The following is a 27,806-nucleotide window of genomic DNA, read 5'->3' as shown; positions in this document are numbered from 1 at the left end:
ATATCAATCTTGTCAATTCCTGTGCTTAGCTGGTCCGTGGCATCATTTTAGACATACCTTGGCATACCCGTTTTTTACCGGATCTTTGAACTTTCCACTTTAAAAGCGACGCAGGTAGGAATATGTTTCTTCTAAAGCTACCTTTCATTACCGTCTGTAATTTCTGAAAGCTATCGTGGATATTGAATTACAATGTATATTGCTAACACATCGGTCCAGAAGGTCTGTATGGATTGCCTGTTATGTGACCGACTCTGAAAGATTGCTGCACTGAGGTAGCCCGGCTGCGGACACACAACATCTGACTAAATGTATTTCCATTCCCCAGGTTGCTGCCTGTGGTTGTGGTGTGTGCTGAGCGGCCCAAGTGCGAGTGCAGATAATGGTGCGAGGATAGGTTGGTAGCTGCTCCGTTGGAAGAGAGAACTGTAGGCGTGGCTTGCTTTAGGCAGCCGGTCCTCTGCTGCAAGACAGGTCACTGTACACTGCCTCTGCTGCTGCAGGGGCAGGTTACGGCATTGCTCTCCTCTGCTGCAGGGGCACAGAGTGCATCACGGACAGGTCACTGTACACTGCCTCTCCCCTTCTACAGGGGCAGGTTACTGTCTCTCTTCTCCTGTAGTGTTGTGCGGTGTGGCACTGGTCAGTTTCTGCAAGCTGTCTCTCCCCTGCTGCTGTGGTTTAAAATGCTGCTGTGGCAGATTACTTTACGCTGCCTCTCCTCTGCTGCAGCACCATATTCCCTTACTCTCTCCTGCAGCAGAGCAGTGCTGCACCGACATATTACCTTAGGCTTCCTCGCCTTTGTTCCGGTTGCATGGAGAGCGGCAGGGACTTTACGCTCCCTCAGCTGCAGTAGTGCAGAGTGCTGCATGGGTAGCTTATTTTAAACTGTTTCTCTCCTGCTGCAGCGTCATGCATTGCAGCAGGGACAGTGTAAGACTTCCTCGATCCTGCTGCAATAGCAGAAAGTTGGCACTTTCTCTTCTGCTTCTGGGATGAGAGACCTGTTGGGTTCCTTTTCCTCTGCCGAGGTGCTGCATGGGCAGGTAGTATGTTAGACTTAGCCACCAGCACTCTGGTAGTCTGGAAAACATGGAGTTTCCCTTTCAACATTTACATGCCAGGATTTTCGAGACCATATACAAAGTGGTGCTTGATGGGGGAAAAAAAACAGGACTTTGGTGCATTTTGGCCAAGTGGTCCCGTCATCCTCTACCACTGACACAGGGCTTGTGAGACCCAGACGCGTGGGAGGTAAAGATATCTATGCTGACCACATGGCTGCCCACATAAACATGCCTACAGACCTGTGCTCTCCTCGTATGTAAACCATGGGAATGTGGTACTTTGGCTTCAACTAAATAAAGTGAGCTAAGGCTACAACTCCCAAAAGATCTGCCAATTGAGGCTTAATAGCTAAAGAAGGTGCTCATTTCTTAAATATGGTTTGTAAGCCTAGAATGGGGCATGTCCACATTTGATGTGAATTATTTTTGTCCCAGGTGCTAGACTTTATTGAAATCAGCTTCTCCTTCTCTATTAATTATCTGCTTTATGAAAAGTTAAAACGAAAATAACAGGTATTCCAATTATTCTTTCTGGCTTCAATTATAGCTTACTTCAGAGCAACGTTGATGAATATCAAATCATTTTTTTAAAGAATAAATTTTCCACTAGCTGTCATGTTTCGGCCTCCATTAGAGCTTCATCAGGAGTAAGACTTAAATAATTATTAATCCGAAAAATCTGTTCATTCAGATTTAAGTAGATCCCATTTATTTTTACCTGCCAACATGGTTCCTCACTCATGTAGTCTTTTTTCAGTTTGTAGAGGAGCCTCTCCTTCTAAGATATGAGAGTCAAGTTTGTTCTGTGGGATTTATCGTTTTTGCTATTCTCTCCCAATGATAATTATTTCATTTCCTGCATTCACAAGCTGGTCTTGCTGTGAATCCTTCTGACACCATAATGGACTTTTAGTAGGCTTTTGTGGCCTACCAAATCCCCAGTGCATGTCACATAAGCCTTGATCCAGTAAGGAATTTAGCCAGAATACCAGAAGGGGAATTTTGCTGCTTTGCACTACTTTGCATCCAGGGGTTGCATCATGCATGATACATAGATGTTCCCATGCAACCAACGATAGCTTTAACTGCAAAACCCGATCTACTAACGATAGTAGACAGTGTTTGCACCAAAAAATAATGCCACTTTGAGGCAGGTGTTAAAAAGTAGAAATAATTTTTACTTTTCCAGACTTGCATGTGCACAGTACAGCTCACATCCAAATTGGGGAAAGTTTTAAAGTTTGTCTAGGCATAGTATTTTGTAATGTAAGGGTGCACTTCTGGTACAAAATATATGCTAGAAATGACGCGGACACCTTTTCATGTTTGTACAAAAGTGTGCAGTAGGTAGCCTGATTGTGCATCAGCACTGTGGAGAGAGCAGGAATACACTGTATCTAATAGCCGCACCACTGTCATGCTCTCTCCCTCTCACACAACACAGGACAGCAAATTTGACTGTTGCATGAGATTTTAGTAAATTTAACAATTTTTTTCCCTAATATCATGAAATGAGGATTATATCTTAAATCTATTACAGGCGATTGTTGCTCTCAAGGAAGCTCCCAATGCTGCTGAAGACACAAGGTCCCAGTACTGATCCTAGTGACAGCCAGACATGAACCCCCATTTTCCAGCACATGTGTCTACTGCTTGACATATGTAGTTCAGCTTATGTCATTGCCCCCCCCAAAGCTCCTTAGCTTGGACGTTATCTAGTGTAAATAGCGCACTACTCACCCGTTAGGGTCTCAAGGCGCTGTATGCATACCGCTGTGGAATCCCTCCTGGCTTTTCCCTGTGAGGCACCCACTCCCAGGGTGAAGCCAGGCATCCAAGTGCTGTCAAGGACATTGTGGAGATTAAGCAAGCTATTGCCCAGAGTTACAGAGTGGGACCCATTAATTAGATGAGGCACCGAGGCGAGAACCCAAGACCTGCTGAGGTGGGAATTGAACCCTGGTCCCGGGCCAGATCTCTGCATCAGGGTCTGCTCTCTAACCATTGTGCCACACTTCACTTGTGTTTCTGACAGAGTACACCACATGTCTCACTCATCCAGTCCATGTCCCAGTAACTGACTTACCGAGATTCACCCGTGATCGTCTTTCCCTGGTGATAGAATCTAGATGTCCTAGGACTAAAACATCCACAGAAACACTGTCATGCTTCTCCACTAACTCGTTCACTGCCAACCCTAGCCTGAGCCCTACTTTTGGACTCCCCCATATTTCTAGCTTCTTTGAGGGAAGCGGTGCTGCAGGTGTTTTCACCCAGAAGCACATTTACCTTTAGCCATGCTTGTAAAGAGGAATGTCATCACATGCAGGAAAATGGTCTGAAAGATTTTAATGCCACTAGCCACCTGGGTATTCACACAAAAATGGGCAAGCAGTCCCTCGGAGCCTTTAACAAAGGGCTCTGTCTCAGTCACGGGCAGAAGCACTGAAACCAGGGGTGCGACAGGTGCTGCAGCGCCCTCAGGCCAAGAGACAGCTCAGAGAGAGAAAGCACGGCCTTTCAATCCCTTTCCTTTCTGCATACCATTAGCTCATAGCCTCCTCTCAGTTCAAAGCAAATGGAACTTACTAGGAGCGTAGACTGCACGTTTGCTTGGCATGCATATTTAGGGTTATATTTTATGACTTTTAAGAGCTGGCATTAGCTAACAAAACTTTGCCTCTCTAGTGGTGACATACAATGGGGAACGAAATAATGAACCACTTGAAAGAGCTATTTTTACATTGTAAATCTTAAAACAGGTACAGATAATAATAAAAAATGATGCACGTTTGGACTTTTTAAATGTGAAATGCTGTAAAAAGGCAAGTTTCCAGTAAGTTGAGAAAATGATCCAATACACGTGTATTGTACCCTTGTATGCACACGTGGCTAAAACCACTCTGATTTATCATTTATTTATTTGAAGGAATTCCTTTTTAGACTGAAATTAACACCGTTTATCAATATAACTAAGACTATTACACCATGATGCACTATTGAATTACATTGTCCTGAAAAATGTCTTAGACTGCCTTCTCATCCTCCTCCTTCCTTCCCAGAAACGCAACCTCCCAACTTAACATTTTTTGCTCATTGAGTAGCCTCACGCTTTTTTTACACACAATAGTCATGGGCTGAATCCCGGGGCCAGCACCCCGTCAGAAATGTACTCCAGCACCACTACCGCAGGGTACAGCTAATTAAAGCAAAAATAATGTTTTTGTACCCAGAAATCCCAGTGCCCGTACATAAATAGAGGGTAAATATTACCGTGACTAAATCTGTTCTGAAATCCCACCTAAAGATGAATCTATTGGTCAACATTCAGTGGTCTCTGCGTTAGTGAGATGTATGAAAGGTTCCCAATGAATCCTACTGGGTGCCTCTAGCGGAATTACTGTGAGTACATCACTAATGAATAGGGTACAATCATATAGACATTAGTTAGTCACATGAAGGAAAAACACAAATCTGGCCGTGAGTCCTTCCCCTCAGCATTTCAACCATATACACCACATTTTGTGAGCAGTCCACATTCTGGATCCTTAACCAGCACAAAAGGAATATTTTGGTGATAACAAATTGGTAAGTCAAATATTCAATTAATCGTATATAAACATTCAAAATATAACAAATGCATACCAGAACATACACCCTGGTGATCGCTGTATTGTGAATTAAGTGTGATTGCCGGAAAATTCCCGAGTGATTCTACCGTTCACATAAATTGCTGTCTATATGAGTAGAATTGGCACTGGGAATAACTCATGGGCATATGTCTCATTTTACAGTGTCATCTTAAGGATTTTGGGGGGGTTATGGGAAAGAAATATTTTGGAGACCTTCGCTTGGAATAACTTTGAATTTTATTGCAATTTTATTGCTCATAAAAGCATTTAATTTGCTAACAATATTGAATCATATGTTAAAGGTTAGGATGCGAAATTAGAAAAACGTGAGCTAGAGAGAGAGTTCATTTTCCCAGGGGGCCCTCGAAATGTGGGGACCCTAGGCAATTGCCCATTTCGCCCATGCCTTAAAACTTATTTGCCTATGGATCTTATTTCTATGTTAAAATACAGTCTGTGTATTTCTAGGTCCTGTTTCAATGGGCAGCATTTATTGTTTTGGGTTGAGGTACTGGTTATATTCCTCCTAGCAGATTAGATTGTAGGGGAGGGTTGTTGGCGTGGAAAATGTTTCGGTTAGATTTTATCCCGATGCTCATTGGAAATAATCAAATCTGCTCTGAAAGAAAAGCGGACACTGTAGAGTCAGCTGATGCAGGCTATCGCTATTAGTGGAACACAAGCAACCCCCTGTCTCTGGGAATGTGCAAGGCAGTAATAGGTAAGGCTTCTTTATCAGAATTATAGGGCTTTGAGAGAGAGTTTTCAAGCCCTCTGCACCACTTATTTGTATTTTCAATAAGCTTTTTCAAAGCCAATGGGTTTCGCATTTCATTGGTGCCACCTGACCTTTTGGCTTTGTCAGTTTTTTGTTGATGCCCTACAGCATCCGCAAAAATAAAAATAAATGCTTATCTGCAGATGCAGAACAGCATCAATAAAAAAAAAAGAAAGAAAGCATGATGTTGAATATGCGCACACGCAACATCACGCAGACACATGAGTGTGAGGAAGGTCTGGTGACCCTACCCTGATGACATATAGGCATGCAGTTCACAATGACACTGTTTTTATTTGAATTTGGCACTGCAAAATGGCAGATGTACACCTTCGAGTGGTATATTAAAAATAAATACATGTCAAAGCATTAAGAAAAGAGCACACCGATTGCAAACTGCTGTGCTGTAAAAGCAAAAAAACAACAATTGAAAAAAGTGAGGGGGCGCACTGTGGAGCAAGCAAGGGGGAGGAAAGTAAAAGTAGACTAGTGGTACCAGTGCAGGGGACAAGCTGGGTGGGGGAGGGTGTAAGCTGAGCAGGTCAGCGAGGGACGGGGAAAGTAGTGGATGAGCTTTACTGTGGGAAACAACATGGATAGCACATAAGTGAGTATGTTGGGGGTGGAAGCAACACATGAGGAGCAGAGATCAAGAAAACACATGCACTCCCATGGAGCTCCCCAATCAAATTTAAAAAACGTTCCCCGAGTTGAAGCTGTGCAATGTTACAAGGTATCCAACCAAAAAGGTGACTAAGAACCTACGCACCAGGGGACAGACAAACACAAAAAGAAAGAAAGTCATCAAAGGAGATTAACAAGAAAAGCAACCAATGGTAAGCATTGACTGATGCAAACCCCATGCAAATATTGGTACTGTCCAGAATAGGTTTAAAGCAAGAGGCGGCTAAGAGCAATCCATAGGTGAAACATAAAAATGATCTGCTGATTGCTTGCCTAATCAATTATCCCCCCCCCACACACACACACGCTTCATGCTCGGTGACAACACGCGCTGCAACAAATGTTATTTCTGAGCTGCATGCATGATGATGCCACTCATACCAAATCAAAGCATCAGCGAGTCTCATTTTGGAACCACCACATCCATCACTGGCAGCTATTCATTATTGCTGTCTGACACGTTCACCCTTGATAATCTAGCCTCTCGGATCTATTGACACTTAGATTACTGACAATTTAGGAACTTTCAGGCTGCCACTGAACCCAGCCAGTCTCAGCCAATGCTGTTGTTCTTACCAGAATCCATAGAGGAGGTGAGACTGAGCAATGTGCGATTGAGACTTTTGTTGAACTGCTAATTTCCACCCCATCAAGCCTCCGAATGGCCACCTTGAGCCAAACCGACCCAAAATCAACTACACTATGAGGCCCACTCAACTACACTTGCCAGACAACTAGGGAGTACTATCAACTCCTGGTTTCTTGGTAGCCCATTCCCAATTCTCGGATGCATATTTTTATACTGACTTCAAGAAGGAAAAAGCTTCATTTGTCCCTGTATTGTTGTGTTATGTGTATTTATAAAGCTCACTGTCACTTAAGAGGGTATCCCGGTGCTGAGCAGGTATGTGTGCTTAGCCCTTCCTAGGTAGGTTGGTTAGTTTAAAAGCCAGACATCCAAATGAGTTTGGTTGTAGTAGGTTCCATTTATTTTTAGGTATGGACAGCAATGTGGCAAGATGAGTATGGTTCTTTTTGAACACCACATTTGGACTGTTTCTGCAGCTACTGAAGGTTCTAGACTTACCATGGCCTGTGCTGCATCAGGGACTGTTTGCCTTGCTGCACGAATAAGTGACTAATGTCTTATCCACCTTTTTGTTACACTTTGTAATATTAAGTCACTGGAGGGCTCACACTTATGGGCACAATGGTGTTTTCTTGACTCATACTTTGCTTACTTAACTAGCCTTGATAAAGTCACGAATTGTGACGAAACACGTGTTGGCTGTGATTGTGGAACCATACTCATCTTGCCACATTGATGTCCATACCTACAAATAAATGGAACCTACGACAACCAAACTCATCTGTATGACTTGTTGATTATGAACTATTTGGGAGTGCTGCGGGATCTTTAGAAATATATGCAAGGTGTCACTCTCTGGACACTATTTTATGCTTTTGGGTAGTTGAGCATACATTACCGTTCAGCACCGTGCTCTATACTACTTTGGACTATCTTCAACATGAACTATCATTGATTGTACTTTTATAACTCATAGGAAGTGCACCCATTTGACCACCGCTACCCGTATTTTTCTCTGTATAGTTTAAAAGCCAGGTCTTCAGCTTTTTGTGGAATTCAAGAAGAGAGGAAGAGTCTCTGATGTGGAGTGGGAAGCCATTCCATGTTTTAGGAATGATGTAAGAGAACTGCCTCCTCCTTTTCTAGTTCAATATATGCATGGGATGTTTGCGAGTAGGAGTCCTATGGAGCAGAGGTGTCTGGGTAGTTGGAAGGTGATGCCCACAACTGTTCAGGTAGGTGGGGCCTAAGCTGTGCAGTGCCTTGAATGAGTGTGTGAGGAGTTTGAAATGAACATGTTTGTGGATCGGGAGCCAGTGAAGCACCCTGAGGTGGGATGTGAGTTCTGTGTAGAATGTTGAGGATGACTCTGCTGCTGAGTTCTGGTTGGTTTGTAGTCTTCTAGTGAGTTAGTTGGTGATCTAGGTGTAGATGGTGTTCCTGTAGACCAAAGTATGACTTCGGTGGGAGTGTTTTTCTAGCATTGCTTGGAAGCCATTTGAAGATCTTCCTCAGCATCTTTAGGATGTTGAAGCTGGGTGCAGTGACAGAACTGATTTGTGCGGTCATGTTCAGTCTGCTTTCTATTATTGATCATTCCAAGGTTCCTAGCATGGGTGCTGGAAGTGGATGTGGGTGAGGGTCTAATACTAGCCACTAGTTGAAGTCCTATGGTGAGGAGTTCTTGCTGAAGATCACTACTTCTGTCTTGTCCGTGTTGGGCCTGAGACGGTTGGCTTTTGTCCAGTTAGCAACTTTAGTTATGCTCACAGTCAACTTTCTTCTTGTTTTAGGGGTCTTGTCTAAGAGAAAGTGTATGAACTGTGAGTCGTTTGCATAGGAGAGGATGTCCATGTTGTTTTGCACTAATAACATCGACCAGTGGGATCATGTATGCACTGAAATAGGAGGGCCTGAGCAATGAACCTTGAGACACTCTGCAGACTAGTTTGGGGCTTCTGATGTGTAATGTGCCAGTCTTAAAACTTGTGTTCTATCTGTTAAGAAGGACCAGATCCAGTGCGGAGAGGGTCCTTGGATGCTAATCTCGTGCAGGTGTCTGATGAGAACGGGGGTGCAAGACTGTATCAAATGCTGCAGAGAGGTCCAGGATAATGAGGGCTGCCATGCCTCCTCTCTCAAGTATCATACAGATGTCTGTGGCAGCGATGAGCACTGTTTCTGTAAAGTGGTTGGTCCTGTGTCTGACTGCAAGGCATTGATGAACTGATGGCTGCTGAGGTAGCAACTGAGTCACGAATTGATTTGTTTCTCGAAGAACCTTGCCAGGTACAGTAGGAAGAAGATAGGTCTGTATTTGAAAAATGTGGCTGGGTCAGCAGATTGTTTCTTGAGCCGGGACATGATGGTGGCATGTTCCATGTGTCCAGGAATGGAGATGAATCATTGGAGGCATTGACAATGGGTGCTCATCATTACACAGTTATGCCTGGGAACTCTGAGTTCTGCTTTTCCTTTCTCAATTAGCTTATGGTGTCTCCTTCTATTCAGTGTGCCAAAATAATGTGTTTATTTCACAGAACGAAGTGTCTTGTACAGTGGGGCAACATCAGCCATTTGGTGTTTGTGTATCCATGGTACTATGTGAAAGAAAAAGCACAATGGTATATAAATCACAATGGCACTCTGTCCAAAACAAACCCTGAATTTTAATTTTATGTCACTTGGAGTCAGTAGGCCAGTATATAAACACTTCAACGGAGTGATCTTAGTAAGGAGAACTTACTTCTTGATTTAATATATTTTTATTGCACTGTCACTGAAAGCCACTTTGCAGCACTGCATGAGCTGGAACATTGTCCTATTCAATGCTCCAAGCTGGTGATTGACATCAAACTTTTAAACTCATATGATGGTCCTGGCTATGTTGGATCATTGGGTGGGAGAAGTGGGCTGGTACCTACAGAAGGAGGTGAGTTCCACTGTGCTTTCATTTTGATTTGTATGACTCCTTGAATAAATGAAGATTGAGCAGAGTAGAGGCTTATAATATCAGCTCTAGTCCGCACAGTAGCATTGAAATTCTCCGAGAACCTATACTGTCAATATCTTTCATTGGTAAATAATAAATGACCAACTTCCAAGATGGGCCCTTGTAAATTAGTGTGAGGTCTAATGCGCTTGTGGTCTTGAGGAGTGCTTGAAGTTAGCAAGAGTAGGGATTCTGCCTCCAAGGACTAACATCAAAATCGGAACAGGTTTGAATGATGCCTCCCATTGACGACAGATGCTCAATCAGTGGCTTAGAAAGTGCTACTTGCCGCATGATGACCTAAAGTGTAGGAATCCGCTCAATTTTGTGCCTATCTAGATCATGAAATGTCTTATCTATCTATCTATCTATCTATCTATCTATCTATCTATCTATCTATCTATCTATATATATTTTCTTCTCATGTAAAATGTAGCATATGTTAACATGGAGGCATTGCAAATTATTGCATAAATTTTAACCCAATCATACTGTTCAATTTACAAGAACTAAACTGTTTTCCACAATAGAAATACATCCTTGTGATCTCTTTTTTCCTAGGTAAAATCTCAGTCTCAAGCAGCAGACATTTGCGATACCTTCTCAGTGTTTCCCAATGTTTCCTGTGAGCGGATGGTGTTGGGTATGTCAAGCCGTTATTGTCCTGGTCTCACTTTGTCCCTCGTCGCCTTTGAGAGCACGCCCTTTCATTGAGAAATCCCCCTTCATTACCATTTGGAACGCTCCAACTGAACAATGTGAAACACATCGCAAGACCCGTCTTGATCTTAGTCTTTTTCAGCTGGTTGGCAGTCCAAAAAAGACTGCCACCAATCAGGCGATCTCTTTGTTCTATAGTGACAGACTGGGCTACTTCCCCTACATTGATGAGCTCACAGGCGAGTCTGTCAATGGCGGGATACCTCAGTTCATTCCCCTCGCTCATCATTTGAAGAAAGCTGCAGAAGACATCAGATTTTATATTCCAGTCAAAAACCAAGCTGGGCTTGCAGTGATCGACTGGGAGGAATGGAGGCCTTCTTGGGTCAGAAACTGGGCTTCGAAAACTATTTACAAAAAGCACTCTGTGCAGTTTGTTCAGTCAAAGAATCACACCCTCACCCCACAAGAAGCACACTCCGTTGCCATAACTGAATTTGAGGCGGCATCTCAGTTCATAATGCGTGAAACACTCTCGATGGCAAAACGTCTGAGGCCAAACAAGCAATGGGGATTTTTCCTCTTCCCCGAATGTTATAATTATGATTACAAGTGGAATTCAAAGGATTATACAGGACATTGCCCCGAAATAGAAAAGAAAAGAAATGATGGACTCGGGTGGCTCTGGCGGGAGAGCACAGCACTTTATCCCAGTATTTACCTGGAAACATTATTGAAATCTTCGCCACACGCAGCGCTATATACAAGGCACCGAGTTCAGGAAGCAAAAAGGGTTTCCACTGTCAACAGTGAAAGTGCTCCGCTGCCAATCTATGTCTATACACGTGTTGTGTTTACAGACGACCCACTGACCTTTCTCACTCAGGTAAGTCACACAGGCATTAGAGTTATCAAATACATGTGATCAACATGCAGATGTTGTATATAGGATAAGTTACTGTATTTTCATAGGATGGAGGTTATTGTGCTTTGATTTCCAGTACGACTTGAAACAGGTTCAGTGTTCAATAAGATTTCAGTCTGACTAAACGCCTTTGGCCAAATGACACTTTTCTTCTAGCACGAGGAGCCTCTACTACAAACAAATGTGTGCGCATCATTGACTCCGTTTTGTGCTGCTACACTCACTCAGGTAGTTTCTTCAGTGCTCAGATCTTTTGTGAATAAAATTAGTCATAAATGGGTGGTGCCACGTTTATCATACAGTCCTAAAAAAACAAAGCAGTCACACTCCACAGGCTGTGACACACCAACCCCTCAACCACTGTAAGGGGCCCTCAAGGGAAAAACTGCAATTTAGATGAAAATTAAATGTCAATTTGGTTTTGTCTTTCAGACAAAGCATTATCATGCCTCACTACTTGGTCTCACCACCAACAGTTAGAGTTCCTGATTTACTAAAGTCTGATCTCAAACTGGTGTCTCAGTTGGATCCATATGTATACAGTGCTGAAGAACAGTCTAGACTTCTAATCTAATCAACCATCCACAAAGCAATCCCTTCACTCCCAATGCCTTGAATTCTATCTACACAACCTCTTGTGTTATAGAGTTACAATAGTTAAATCGATGGAAACTCATTACAGAAAGGAAAACGCTCCTTACTGCCCCATATGTAGCTGGAAAAATTCCATAATCAGCCAGTAAATATTTTTTTGGGGGTGTACCTAAATTTGTTTCAGTGCTCTGTTACCCAGGTTGAAATGATTAACAGAGCGCCATGACATCTCCATGGTACACCAAGGCAAGTAGTCTCATTTACAGGTTGTGAGTTTTCCAAATATGTGACACTGCTTAGTGGAGTGAGGGGGCATGGGTGTTACAATCTTTGATGAAACCCACATAAGAATGGTCAATGTCATCTCTAGGCTGACAGCTTTCTGTGCAGTGGTGCAGAGTAGCAGGTTGGGAATAGGTCTTTCAGTTTCCAAGTAACCTCTAACAGTATGGTCAGTGTTGTTTTTAGTTTCTCTGTCTTCACTGTAGAGGGTTTCTTTGGAGGGACTTGTCAGTCTTTGAATGCAGTGTTCCCCAATCTCCGAAGCTCCTAGCATTGTATGTGTGTCTGTTTTCCCCCACCACCTCCCTATAGCTCCTTCACCCATCCACAATGAATAAATCAAATATTTGCTTGGATGTTTACTTGAAAAATTCAAGATCATTTAGTTTTAAATACACGGTGTGCTAGTCATTGAGCACAACCTGGGAAAAGAACCTCCATATTGAAAATATTTATAGAACGTTGTTAAAAATAGTATGTATTGTACAACTGAGAATATGATGCATTTGTTATTTATAAGGATACATCGTAATGCAATTGGCTGCGGTATAAAAGTACACAAGTTATTCTATCTATATACTATGCACATCTACAAGCATAAAGAACTTCAAGTAAATCAAAATAGCGGCTAAAGGAAAGAACATATTCACAGATTATGTATATCTTATCACCAGATATGTTGGTTGCAGGCAACAGGACAATGTTTGCCCCCACGCATGTTAATTGCCTTTATCTGGAGAACCACGTTTTATTTTTATTAAAGATTTCCACCATTCCACATTTTGAAGCCTAAGCTTTACAGCAAGTTATTTAAGCTGCCAGTATCCAGCACTCAACTGTATAATGAGCTCATACAAATGGTGGCTTATTAGACTAGCAGAAGAAAATGTTCTTTGACAGAACATCCATTCAGAAATTAATGTAACAGACTAGAGGTGAGACTGAATTTTCTGTACTTGCTGAACATACCGGGGCATATTTACAAGCCCTCTTACTGTATTTGTTTTATGCTAATAGGGCGTTAAGGAGGCATTTACGTTGCGCCATATTTACAAACTGGTGCACCATATTATGTCTGCGCAAGCATAATTTATGCAAGGGGAGGGGGCGTTACGACGCAAGGAGGCCTGCAAAAAAGGTGCAGTGAAATCTACAGGACTTCACTGCACCGTTTTTTGCGTCATTTTTAACTCCTGCCCAAGGCAGGCGTTAAAATGACACTCCCATTTTAATCAGTGAGCCTCCCCTGATTTTGATGGATTAACCCAATAATTTTTTGGAGCTAATCCAACAAAGCGCCACAATATAGGGTCAAATTTTTTTACGCTATTGGCCTAACGTGCGCCATGGTGCGCCATATTGTAAATATGCACCACTTTCTTGTAAATCTGCCCCATCATGTTTTAAGGTTTGCAGCTCTGTTATAACATACAGGCTGTGTGGTTCACACTAGAACAGACTAAAGGACAATATGGACCATATCATATGCTATAAACAGATCGTGGTCGAGCAGACTAGATCTATAATATAGATGACCTACTAGAACAAACTAGCTCTGCAGAGCTTGTCTGTCCTGGCCCAGATAGGGAATATACACCTTATCGTACAGGTGTCATTATTATGCACTCTGGGGATAATTTACCTTAGGAGACCTTAATGCTTGTTAAATATGCCTTCTTATCTATACCATATAATGTGTGTTCGTGTTTTCATGTTACTAATGTCTAGCATGTTTTATTTGACCAGTAGTATTCTACATGTTACATTGAACCACTGTCTTTCCAGGGTGACCTCGTGAACACTATTGGAGAAAGTGTGGCTTTGGGCGTCTCCGGTGTTGTGATGTGGGGTGACCTCAGCTTTGCAAAAAGTGCGGTACGTCAAACCACCTTTTTCAGTTAATTTTGTTAGCTTGACAGAATTTACGGTTATAAATATTTAGGTGAAATTGCCATTTTAATATTGGCCAGACAATATGTATCGAGTAGTATGTGCACTCAGGAATTGTGGGGGAGGGGGGACACTCGTAAAGAAAGTACACCCTAACAAGCAACTCCACTATTAAGTAATTCCCAGATCTCTCCCACTGCAAGACTTATAAATCACTATGTAATTCTAGTTACAGCTAAGGAGTGAACTCTGGTATTCAGTGTTTCCTAGACACCCCTTAATCCCACTGGGGTACTACAACATATCAGCTAATTAATCATCCCAGTGTATTGAAGAGGCAGCAAGTCGGAAGAGCAAAGTATAGGCAGAGATGTTTGTATTCTTTGAAAACAAAATACTAGCATTTGCCATATCCCGGTCGACAAACCATGCTACTGGTTACAATGAAAGGCCAGATTGAGGGCGTTACCTCCTTAGGTGGGTCAGTTATCCAAAAACAAATGGTTAAATTCTTTGGGGATGCTGGTGCCTCAGGAGGATGGCATGTGATGCTGCGGGAATCCTCCTGCCTGGCTCCCGTGGCACCTGAATTGTCACATGTACATCTGCATATGTCCTGCATGTTCCCTCAAAGACCGCCCCTCTAGTGCATTGGAGTAAATTTGGGTTGCACTCGGTGAGCCGGTGTTACAATTGTGTTACAGCAATGTAGCTCAGGCAGGGCTTGTCAGCCTGAGGCTGCAGGCTTTGTAGATAGAACTGGTGACCAAATCTGCTCCTCATACATCTCCTATATTGTTGGATAGAGCTATAAGACTAGGAGCCACTAATTCAGGTGGCATAGGTCATACACTGCTCAGCACTACCCAACTTCTTTGACTTAAGAGTATGTATCTTCATTTTGCTGGTTCCTCCGCATGTTGTGTGCAGATTACACTTTTTGGGTGCTTTTAACAGTTTTTTAGCAGATCTGGATGTGAAGTATTGGGTGGGTGCTCAGTCTACCAATGGGACACCCCATATTGAACGTAAAGTAGAATCTTCATCTAGTCTATCTCCTACAGCGTTTACCTGAGTAGCAGGTTAATGTTATGCACGGAGGGGTGAGGAAGCCTAGCAGCAGGGTACCCAGGTAAGAGGACAGAAGAGGCAAGATTACTAAAGTACATTTGGAAAATAAAGCATGGCATATAGTGAGGCACGTAAACAATGACCCTGGCACACCAGGGTGACTGACTCTATTGCACGCAAATCACTACTTTCTGGTGTCTCAACCAAATGATTTATACTGAAGGTTTTTGCTTTCACAGAGAATGTGCAGAACGCTTGAAAAATACCTACAACATGTATTAAATCCCTACATCATCAATGTGACCTTAGCAGCAAAGATGTGCAGTCAGGTCCTGTGCCAAGGCAACGGGGCCTGCACGCGGAAGCACTGGAATGCCAATGACTATCTGCACCTGAACCCGAAGAACATCTTCATCAGGGCAGGAAGACATGGGAAATATTCCGTCATTGGACATCCAACTATGGAGGATTTTCAGCAAATGGCTAAGAAATTCGAGTGCAGCTGCTATGCAGGACATAATTGTCACCACAAAGGCTATATTCACAGCCCCCCAAACATGAACATCTGTATATTGGATGACATCTGCATCACAGCGAGACCAGGTAATGAGATGAACCTATATGAGTATATCTTTTCTGTATGTAATATGCTGCTTGCATACGTCCTGTGAAACAGTAACCAAAAAACAAAGGTCTGGATCAGAAGACAATTTTCCTAGTACTCCTTAGTGTTTGCACCAAGGACTGCATTACTTACACCGTTTTCTTGCTGTATATTGAAAGCAGATTTGCTTAGTTTGCTTTTTTGTTGTGTTGAATTTTGTTGTGCTGGTTGTATTGTGTGTGTAGGAGGCTGGCTCAGTTTATGGTGTACACCTATGGTGTGGCACCCTGTGCTGAGTCCAGACAACCCTTAGTAATAGTGTTTAGGTGTCCAGATAGAAAAGCTCTCTAGGGGTTGCAGTGGTGAGCATTTAAAGCTTATCCAGGAGGAGTGTAAAGCACTTTCAATACCACAATAGTCAGTCAGTAACTCTCACACAGGAAAGACACACAACAAGTGTAATAAAGAATTACTTTATTTTTGCAACACTACTACTATTCTGACATTGGTATAATCTCCCTTTGGAGATATCCACATACAAAATTATACAGTGAGTAACTTGTGTAAATAGCGTATAAATGTATGAGACCATGTGGAGTTGGGGGAGGAGCAAAACCATGTACTAAAAAAATAGAATGATGTGTCCAACCAAGGTGAGTATGTTAGCTATGGGCTGGAGAAGGACAAAACCACCCAAGGTAAGTTCCGGAAGTATCCCCAGTGCCCGGGTGCAGAGTGTTTATCTACCTGGTCATCCCATAGACTAACATGGAGAAGTTGCGTCATAAGTTTTGGATTCAGGACCCTTCCCAGTGAACCCAGAGGAAACCAGTTGGCCCAAAGAAGGCCAGATAGTGCTCCCACCCGTGGATACCCAGGAAGATGGAGTACCTACACGAGGGAGCCCAGATGCATGGGGTGAAAGGACATCGGAAACAGTCATCAGAGTCAATGGGAGCCTCAGATGTCCAGCTGTTGTCCCGACCCATGGACCAGGTCGTGGAACCCAAAGGAAGATTCTAGATATGAAGAATCTGTGAAGGAAAGGGACAGTGTCCAGGCCACTCTGGGATGCCCAGGCAGTGCAGGTAGGCAATGCCCACCCTCTGGCTACGGTGTCCAGGGATGCAGAGAGATCCTTTGAGTTGCCCATAAGCTGTCCCACACCGGTCACCGGATTGCAGGAGGGCCAGTGGCCATCAGGACAAACAACAAGCACTGGCAAATGCAAATGAAGGTGCAAAGAAGTTTGCAGGTTTCTGAGGACCAGCAAGATCCGAGGGACTTGACCCTTGGACGGGAGTCTGGGCTGACCCTCAGCACACTAGAGAGTCCAAAGGAATTGTTGGAGCCCCCACGAGTGACCCACTGGCAGCAGGCACAGGGAGTCACAGGAAGATCTCAGCAGCACAACAAAACAGGAGTCCCACGTTGCAGGAGCTACAGAGTGGAAGCTGTTCTTGGAGCTGCAGAGTGCTGGAGGCTGGGGCTTAAAGATCCCTTTTAACAAGAGTCAATAAACCTTATCAGCAAAGGCTTTGGTGCATGGGGGTTCTGTTCCAGTGGCTGCAGAGAGTGCCCGCCATCTCCCAAGTTGGTCAGAAGACAAGTTGGAGCCAGAGAGGACCACAGAACCATAACCTGTGTTGCAGAGCCTTTCGTTGTTCGTGGGACATCAGGATCCACCAGCCGGTTGTTGTCTTGACATGCCTGCAGGTGCTGGGAAGTGACTCCTTTACTCCAAGGGTGATTCCTTTTTCCTTCTTGCTTCTTGATGCACACAGTCCTGTGACCCTGGAGGATGCACAGCCACGGACGTTGAGAACATCTTGCAGGAGCCAGAAAAACAATGTTGCAGCAGAATCCCTTCCAACTGGAGACAGTCTTGTTTCGATTGCAAGATATCTTTTGCTCCTGGTCTTCAGAACCGCTGCTGGTATGCTTTTGCAGAGAGTTCCAGGAGTGCCAACCAGTTTATGCAATGAGGGCACCAAATGTGCCCTTCAAAGCAGTCTGATGGCAGCTCAGAGACACCTCGTTCTAGAGGAGAGGAGGTCGCACCTCCCTCCTACAAGAACCTCTTTGTTCTTCCTTCCCCTGCCTGAGTCTCAGCAGCTGGAGGGCAGAACAGTGCCTGGGGGTCTGCAGCAGCGAAGGCTGACAGGCAGACAGGCAGATCTGGGGGATCCTCTAAGGAACCCCCAAAGTACATGGTATCATGGAACTGACACTGGAATCTGTGTAGTTGCATGATTGTAACATGTTTGATACCAAACGTGCCTAGGTTCGGAGAAACCATTATGTAGTTGGACTACTCATGTTGACCAGTGTCCACCACATGCCTTAAAAAGGCTTCCCCACACTTAGAAAGCTCAGGGAATGGAGTCTGGAGTTATAAGGGTACCACTGCTCGTGCAGGGGTACTCTCACTCTTAGACCCTATAAGTGCCCTTCAGCACAAGAGCAGGGTGCATGGTCCTATATGCAGTGGCTGGGATTTAAGGAAATGAATCCTTATATCTAAAGTCAAAGGTGCATGCACCATTTCACGCAGGCTGCAACGTCAGGCCTGCAGACACAGTTGGCAGGGACCCTCATGGGAGGCATAATACATGCTGCAGCCCATGGAGGTCCCCTGGTGTATCAATGCCTGAGTACCTAAGTACCATATACTAGGGACCTACATGGGTGCACCAGTATGCCAACTGTGGAGTGTAAAGGTTACCAAATAGCCAAATTTAGAGGAGAGAGCGCAGGCACTGGGGTCTTGCTTAGCAGGATCCCAGTGTACTACAGTTTAAATGTACTGACACCAGGCAAACAGTGGGAGTAAATATGTCAGAAAGATGTTACTTTCTTGCAGTGTGTTTATATATTGGATTGTGTTATGTTGTGCTGTACTGTTGTTATCTGTTTTGACAGTCACTTTCTGTTGTGCCCTGTTTGATTGTTGTTCCATTATTTTGATCTATATTGTAGTGTTCTGTTCTGTAGCGCTTCGTAATTACTTTAGAGATGTCAATAAGGGCTGCTACATTTCCAGCCAAAAGCAGCACATTTCTTTAAAGTTCCAGTGGCAGACAACCACACACCACTATCTAATGGATAAAAGAGCACGGCTCCAGCTCTTCAACTCGTAAGACACCAGTTAGCCTAAACCTACGCCCGAAACCAGAGGGTCGTTTCGTATAAATTAGACTTTATGGGTGTTAAGAATCTTTGCCACGTTTTGGGGTTGACTAGTGTCTTGAGTAACTGAAGAGCTCGAGTTGTGCTAGTTTACCACCTTAGACAATGGTGAACTGTTGCATGTCATAGAAATGTTCAAGGCATATGCTGTTTTTTGCTGGAAATATAGCAGCATTTGTCTCAATATCGAAAGTAAACAACCGAACAAAGTATATCACTATTATGGCCCATCACAATGAAACATCCAATACAAAACGTAACGCAACCACAGTACATCACAACAAAATATCATTGAGTTTGTCATCGAGGTACAAAGCATTATTGCAGTTTCCACAGTCACCACGATGTAATAGATCTAAAAAGCCCAGAAGGAACAAAAACAAGTGTTCTCCGCGCATCAAAGATCTCGAATGACCGCCCCTCAAAGCTCAGACCCTTTCTCCACTCTGCACCAGTTCCGAAAGCAACTCTAGTGTCTTCAGTGTGTGTGCACCAGGAAGAGAATAACTCTTGCCCAGTCTACACTCACTCGCACTCAAGACCTCTGCTTTCGCCGTCTTTAACGCCAGTGCCAACAATGTATTGGATTGTTAATATGTACACTATGAAATACATACATTTCCAATCAGTTATAGGTGCCAGCGTTTTAACATCAAGTTAAATCAATTTCAAGTGTGATCTTGAGTGCACATTTAGCATATGGTATTGCCTTTGATAACTTTTGAGTCAAAACTTACCCTCTTATCACGCACGCAGACTTGTTTATTTCCCTGTTCTTTGTGCCCACTTCCTACTGTCATGCCTACCGCTACCGATGCCCACACCCTCTTGCAGCCCGAACACTTGTGTTAGTGATAGCCTAGGAGTCTCCCCTCCTCAGATTCCCTTTCGCATCATGTCATCCATTCACAAATTCCATCTTCCCTGCTCTTTACACTATCGTTTCACCCTAGCAGGCTTCCAGAGCACACCCTTTCTGTTTTTCTCACTTATGTCCATACTTTTCCCCCCTTGTTCCCCAGCAGTGCCCTTCTCGTGCCACAAATCATTTCGTTGTCTCTGCCACTGTAAACTTGGGAACAGTAGAAGGAGTCGCTGCGTCAACACAGAAGCTGCCAACCTTTGACTACCTGCATGGTAGTTCTCCATTTTTCCCCTAAACTCGACGAGTATTTTATTAACTTTCTCATTATTTAGCTTGTATATATGTATATGATTTCTGCACACTTGCTGTTATATTTGAGACTTAATTCCATGAAACACAGCTCTATGCAAAGCATACCACTTCCTAGGGGGGCAGGTGTACACTATATAAATCATTCCAAAGCTGTAACTAAAATGATTTGTGGCCTTATTCAAGTGAAATGGAAATGTTTCTATATTGACACCTTTGGCGCATCAGTTTTGATCAGGAATTTAAATGGAGCCCAATATCTGGAACTGATGCTTTGAGTCTGTGTTCACAATATCAAAGATCTGAAAGGCCAACCCTGTTCCACTGTTAAGTTCACATCTCAAGAACGTAAACACTTAGGCCCTCATTTAGAGTTCAACTGATTTTGGCGTTGGAATACTTGAGAGATGAAATTCCAAATTCATTCTCCTATTCCTGCTCCATAGCCTAATGACTTACAAGTTTTCCCACCGCATAATAGGGAATAACTACATGGACGCAGAGATGCTGAGCCATTTTACGTGTGGTAGTCCCTAATTCCAGGGAGAAAACCGCAGGCATTTTCCACCTGCTCCATGCAAGTGTCAGGAACGCGGACCTTTAGGAATCGGGGGGAGGCAGGCGGGGTCAGTGTTGGGGGTTGCGAGTTAGAGCAGGCTTGAGTCTGTCCGAGGAATCACATGTACTGCTGTAGGGGGACAGACGGGGACTGGGCTGTGCTGCTGCGCGTAGCATCTGCAGCTTGTAAAAGGTCAGTTATCTCTGGGCCAAGAACTTTTAAGTCTTTGGAATTGTGTGTGGTGGAATTCACCCAGAGTTATAACTCCAGGTAAAATTCAGCCACACTTATTATTTGTCTGAGGTGATCTTCAACCAATTCATATCACTGAATGTTTTAATTCTGGAGTGAGATCGCTTTATATTGAGCTACATTGGATGCATGGCTGTCATACAGAATGTGTTTTACTTAAATTATTAAAAAACAATTGATTGCTTTGAAAAGTATCCAAAGGTGGTTAGCAAGACAGCAGGAGGTTCTCACTGGCTGTTACCTAGGACACTCCAATGATAACCCTGTATGGAAGCGCAGGGTCTTGGCATGCAGGAAGGTCTGGCCTCCTTACATTTTCATTGTTGCAGTACTGAGAATGTTATTATTGAAGGTGTCTTGTTTTGTTACTCTGCTTTGGTTATCAGTTATGTTATGTTTTACATAAATGCAAATAAAAACATTGTTTAAAAAGCTGGCCTACCGCCATGCACCTTGTCCACAGGGTTAAGATGGTACAGTATTGCCAGTTCAACAACGTGCCACTCACAAAGTCTAAGTAAAACACTTCTTGTAGAATGGCTTGCCATTCATTCTTCAAGAGATGGTCACCTCATTGTAGCATGAATTCCGTTCTTCGTTGACCGCAAGTTGTCTTTCATGACATGCCCAGTAACAATGGAGCCTCTACATGCTACAGGTCTCAATTCAATTCTCTTAATCGCCATCCATTTGTTTCTTCCTCACTTGCATGTGGAAGGCCCCATTTACTTCATGTCTCCTTACAAGGGACAGACCTTCAAAATCCTCATGTTAACGTCCCGTCTTAGGCCATATTTCTGGCATTGTCTTTTTCCTCCCACATCTCCTCTGTATCATTTCCTTTTCAGTCCTCATCCTTTCTTTATCCATCTGCCTTTAGTCTGTCTACCCCCTCTGTTTCCTGCCTTCCAGTCTGTCTCCCCTTCCATTGTTGTCCTCCTCACTTTGCAGCATGCCCCAGGCTGTATTCCTACTCCTGCCATCTATCAGTTTCTGTCACCTGCCTTGAGTTTGCATCCCTTTTCCTTTGCCTCCCTTTTCCTTTGCCTCACTCCCGCATGCCTCCTGCCCTCTCTTTGCCCTGCCCTGGTTTGCCGACTGCATCCACCTCCTGCCCCATCTGTCACTCCACCTGCTTGTCCGCCCAATTTGCTGGCTGGGTCCTGTCTGTGCCACCCTCTTTTTGTGTGGCAGCTTCCAGCCCCCATGTTCCTTCAATGTGCTCCAGCTTGCTTCCCATCTCCCATGACTCTATTCGCGGATGTAGTTGTTGTAAAGAGAATGTGTAAAACTGGTATCAAGTACAACTTTGGGACAAAGTAAAAACTCCCATGGACATTCCTAAGGTTGTGGATAGTTTAAATACCTGGTACAAGTTATTAAACGAACAGGCTTAAATCAAACCACTCCACTGATCACTGGTTTACATCAGTCGCCTTCACATGAACGACACAATGCTTATTTTGAAAAAGCAGGTTGTCATATATGAAGGGAAAGGCATGCTTTCGCCTCTTGTTGGTGGTTGAAACAAACTCCGTAATGAGTGAAATGTATTCAATAACTTTTTTTCTGTACCTTTCCAGAGAGTCGGAGGATGCACAGATATTGACTGCAACAGTTGACAATGCCAACACCAAATGACTTATTTTCAGCGGTGGTGTCTCAGACTCCAGGACCTGATGGTCATTTTCCACCTAATCCACAGCTCTTAAGAAATCGGACAGCCAAGGAAGGGAACACCCAAACGAACAACAATGTTTTTATCAAACACATTTTGGGTGCTGCCCTTCTGGGTGCCTCGACAGAACAAAGCGTTAAGGTGATGGAACCTATATTCACACCAACCCACTGTTCATCCCCTAATGCTGCTAAACGAGGAAACCAGCCGAGAACGTGTCCCAACTATCAAGCCCCGCTTCAGCTAAGCAGGAAAAATGACTGATGGTTCCGTTCTCTTCATCTTTAGAAAAAGGATTTCTGTCCCAGTAACTGGGCATAAATGTTGCAAATTGACTCCCAAGCGCCAAGACCGTCATAAATAAAAACATTTGACGACTATTTAACATGGTTAGCAGTGGAGATGAAAAGTACTTTGTTGTGAACATTTACAGGAGTGGCACTTAAATCAAGTCTTTTCCACATTCGAATTTGTGTTAAAAAAAAAAAAAGCCTAATTAAATCAGTAATAAGAAATTGTTTGACATATTGCAAGCTATCACTCTTTCTGCTCAATGGTACCCTACAAATTCAATATTTCTCTTCCTCTGCTCACCGTGCCTTTAATCCACTAAAAGACAAGTTCTAATCCTGCTGCTCTAACAAAAGGGTTTTAGGGAGCAGAGCAGTTCACTTTGATCAGTGAATTAACCGACTGAGCTCTATTCTGGTCTTTACTAACGTTGCCTGACAATGCACATACGTTATTAAGAGACCATCAGATCTTCTCAACTGGGTAAACAGAAAATGTGTTAACATTTAGATTAGGGATATACAAAACATTTATGGGATTGTCGACTATGTGTTAAATCCTGAGTTGAAAGACTCCCCTCCAGTGAAGAACTGCCAGCAGAATTATCTGTAGCGTATTCCTAGTCAAAGGTAATTTTCTGAGTAGATCCAAAATTGGACAACAAGATACCTGTAATGCAGCATGCACTCCTTCAACAGGGAATACTTTGATAGTGGAGTGCTAAGGAGCAGTAGTCTAGTGTAGAGTGTACCAGTAGGGGGGCATTCAGTTGCCAGTCTCTGGGAGAAAAAATGAGACATTTTGACAGGAGAGCCTGGGTCAGCAAAATTCATTTGGTTTAAGCTTGAAAATTTCATTGAACAGGCCTCCTCCTGGCATAAGAAATACCAGGATAATATAGCCAAACGTGGCAGAGATCAAACTAATCCCTCACGATAAGGCCCCAGGCTTCTGATTTTAAGGCTAGTCCTCCAGTCAATGAAGGGGATAACTGATTGAGTGATCGAGGATGTGGTTTCCAGGAGACGCATGACTGCACCAGAGCTCCCCAGACTATGGGCCTGATTACGAGTTTGGCGGTCTCACCGCAGTACCTCAGTAGGGATGGTCCCAAGTACTCCATGGACTCGGCGGTCTTTCACCTGCAGGTTTTAGATGTCAGCGCTGGCCCAGCTGTGGTGTTGCTGACGGCAGGGGACCAGCATGGGATGCGTTCAGCAATTCAAAAAATCTTTTTCAAATGTGTTGATGTAGGTGTGTACAATTTGACTGAATAAGTGTAAAATGTGCATATATGCATGACATATGTGAAAACAATACCTTATACAAGTACTATTCCATTGCTGGACTCTGAACCATATGTGCCCAGTCCAGTCAATGGGAAAGGAGCAAAACGTACTCACCTGGATTCTGGCCCCAAAAATGTTTTTCTTTGGGGGTCAAGTTGCTGCTGTGAAGGGGGGCCCTTGACAAAGTGGTCCACTTCAGAGACCGCAGAGAAAAGAAGGAAATGGGCGAGTTTGCACCCCATTTCTTTTGATTCTTCTTTCTTGAAGCAGGTGGTCTCCCCGCCGCTGTCAGCGTGACGGACAGGTACTTTGTAACCCAAACGGTGGGAACCTTGTCTGTACTGCCCTCTGACGTGCTGTTCCCCTTGTTGCCATCAAGACAGTCGGCAAATGGTTGGTGGAGTCAGTCGGACTCCAGTGGTCTCTGGTTCAGCAACCCGCAAACATCGCAATTCAGTGGGTGGACTGCCAAGTTGGCGGCCTGGGAATCTGACGTTGTTTCAACTGCATTACCCTTTCTTCCAAGCTCGTAATCAGGTCCTAAATTATGAACACCAGCAAAAATAGCGAGTGACCCAGACGGCCCATGTCTTGACCACTGCAACACAAGCATGGCCTATGCGCCCACTGAGAACAAAAGCTGAGCAGCAAAGCAATTTGATCTGAGAAAAGAAGCAAGAAAAAAGTGTTTATTAATTTCATGGAGCTAAACAACTTGGTGCATAACTGCTAACCACCTAGCAAACAAATGATATCTATTTAAAAAAATAATAGTGCCCCACACTACAGGAAACCTATTTCACCCACTAACACACACACACCATCTACCCTCTTTTCCATCCAGGCTATACATCACCTATTATAGACTTAGATCATTATCAACCATGCCAAATACAAAAATATGCATTCTGAATATGGTTTCTTGTTAAATCTAGACTGAAAAAATAGCATTGACGTATACAATCCAGTTTCCCATAGCATGATCAAAAGTAAGAAATGCTAACAAAAGTTGAGCTTAAAAACATACAAATACTTGTTTATCAATCATTTTTAAATGGCTAACAACGCCTATATTACTCTACTGAGGTATTCCATTGTCATACCATTTCCAAAATATTGTGGACAAAATATCAAGGACCTAGTTGGACATCTTCAAGGTACATATATGGGGAGTTAAGTAAAGTAAACCTATACTTGCCTCTAGGCACTGATCTCAGTATTTTGGTCCCCAATATTATTCCCACAATATTTTGGTAGCACAATGTTTCTGTAGTCGATGTTTCTACATACAACCTTCTACTAGTCGGTTATATGTGCCCATCGCAACACAACCACTAAATGTCTTCTGTTGTCAGTCTTAACACTTGAGAAGGAGCATGTGAAGTCTTAATGTTGCTGGTTGGAAATTTATTTTTACTTTTTTCAGCCTTCCAAAGAACACTCATGTATCTGGCACATTGACATGTAGCCAGATTTTAGGGGATAAACAATTGTTTTTTTCCTGCACGTTTACTATTTGGCTAAGATTGTGGGCAAACTCCCATAGTGATGCCGATAGTACCCACTTTTAAACAACTTGCCTTGTAGGTGGTTGACCAGGTATCTGTATTTTACGAATATCTGTAGTCTGTCAAGCGGATTGGTCACTTAACCTGCAATGTTGACCCACAATTCCTACTCCTTAGGATTCTGAAATCGTCAGGGATCTTTTCATCTTTACATGGAGTGGAGTGAGGAGAATTTGCTTCAAATCACCTTGCGTAAATGTCATTGTCAAAATAAGCTTGAATTGCAATCAACAATGTGTTGGGGTTGAATGATATTTTGATCTGGCAGACCCTAGAGAAGCAGAGATGTTTCATGATATTCCAGTTAGGGAATTTTATAGCCTGAATAGTTTTGTCAATACCACAGTATTTTATAACGGGCAGCAAAAGAAGGCAGTGGATAAGCACTTTCAAGAGTTGCTCCGGTGAAAGCAGGTTGAGTATACCCTTAATCCCGTGTGCATTTGCAGCATCCTGGATGTCAAGAGACAGATCAGCTTGACAGATGTTCCTGTTGTTGGATTTGCAGTATCACACTTTTTATTGGAGGGCTGGGGATGGAATTTTTGGATTGAATGTGTTGACGTAGGAAATTAATAGTTGCTCTTCAACGAGTCATGTACCATATTGGTACAAGTACTCAATGTCATACATTGGTAATGCCTTTTGCAAAGATGAACTAAGTGATTAAAGAGGTGAGGATACACAGTAAGCTGCCACATTTATGGCCAAAGACTATCTTTCTGTATCTGGCAAAACAAGCAGGGGCTTGTGGCAAAGACAGGAGCTGGTGCTGACACCGACAACATTTGTAACTTGTGTACCTAACTTCTGTTACTCAATGCTCTGCTGGGCATACGATTCAACTTACAGAAATGCTCAGGATGTGATAAAAGGGACACATTACTTTCTGGAAACGCTCTAAAGAGGGTTAAAGTGGGAGAAAACACTGATTTTGTAAGAAAACATACGTTTGTCTCTACTCAGACTTCTTTGTATTTAGTATTTTATATGAGCAATATATTGCACTTTCCTTTTTGAATGGATTATTGCTCCTCTCTATTGAACTTCTGCTAATTTTAAAAACAGCTGTAATGCCTGTAAGTGTCTCATTAAACTATAAGGCATAGAAGGGCTGTAGATGCACGGAATGACTTCAACATTTCAAGTTGTAGTAAAGTGAGTGTTAACTTGAGTACTCTAATGTATCCATTCTCTTAACCTGTGGCGTAAGGAAACTTGAGCCCCCTGCAAAGTACATGGAGGAGGCCCCCTCCGAAGTAATTCAGGAGCTCTCACGCCCAGGTACTGTGCTGTGGAGGCCCCCTGGAGAATTCCCCCCCTCCCCCAGCGGGGGCTGCGGGGGCCTTTGTTTACATCCGTGCTCTTCACTGATTAACTCTTGCTTTCCTGGACTAGGTATATCTTCAATGGCCTGCAGGCAGTTTCAACAACAGGTTCCATGATTCTAGACCAGCCCTTGCATTAGATGTCTGAGTCTGTTCCATCACCTCTGAAAGCTCTTTCACTAATGAAAAGCCTGTCCTTTATTTCCATCTGGGGGTCTACAGCAAAATAAATGACATTCTACCCATGGCATTGGGTCGCCCAAATTTGGGTTGCCAAAAACCTTAATGGCTTTCTTTGTTAGGCTGACAAACTAGACCATTCTTAAAAACACTATCACCAAAACGTAGGTGGGAACATTTGTTTTTACTTTTCTTTCATAGTTTCAAATGAAACAGATGACGCAAAGTGAGGCGTACAAAATAACACTCAAGGACTTGTGCTGAGCCTTCCCGTTCAGCTTCTGCGTCCTAGGGTGGTCCGCTCAGCTTGGACAGAAAAGGACTTCAGCGCAAGGTGGGACTGAACTCTGTCGTTTGAAGGAGGGAACCTGTGTCAATGAAGGCACCGATCACAGGAACAACGAGAAATGTCAGTTTGATCTGTCACTTTTAAACCATTGGCTCAGTCTTTCCTTTTATGTTGCATATCTTTTTCAAACCAAAAAAAGCACTCGCACTTTTAATAAATAGAAAACACGACTTGTAAA

General features: G+C 43.3%; 1 protein-coding gene across 1 annotated transcript; it reads left to right on the top strand.

Annotated features, from left to right (window-relative positions):
- On the top strand, positions 1 to 27,806 carry SPAM1 (sperm adhesion molecule 1). Its single transcript, XM_069229874.1, has 5 exons — positions 1 to 114; positions 10,307 to 11,291; positions 13,992 to 14,081; positions 15,407 to 15,770; positions 22,529 to 27,806. Exons 2-5 carry the CDS (start codon positions 10,362 to 10,364, stop codon positions 22,552 to 22,554), a joined length of 1,410 nt encoding a protein of 469 aa, XP_069085975.1. The 5' UTR covers positions 1 to 114; positions 10,307 to 10,361; the 3' UTR covers positions 22,555 to 27,806.

The sequence above is a fragment of the Pleurodeles waltl genome, chromosome 4_1 (assembly GCF_031143425.1).
Source record: "Pleurodeles waltl isolate 20211129_DDA chromosome 4_1, aPleWal1.hap1.20221129, whole genome shotgun sequence".
NCBI classification, from domain to species: Eukaryota; Metazoa; Chordata; class Amphibia; order Caudata; family Salamandridae; genus Pleurodeles; species Pleurodeles waltl.
The sequence above is the reverse complement of the archived record's forward strand: the minus strand, read 5'-3'. Positions and strand labels throughout refer to the sequence as shown.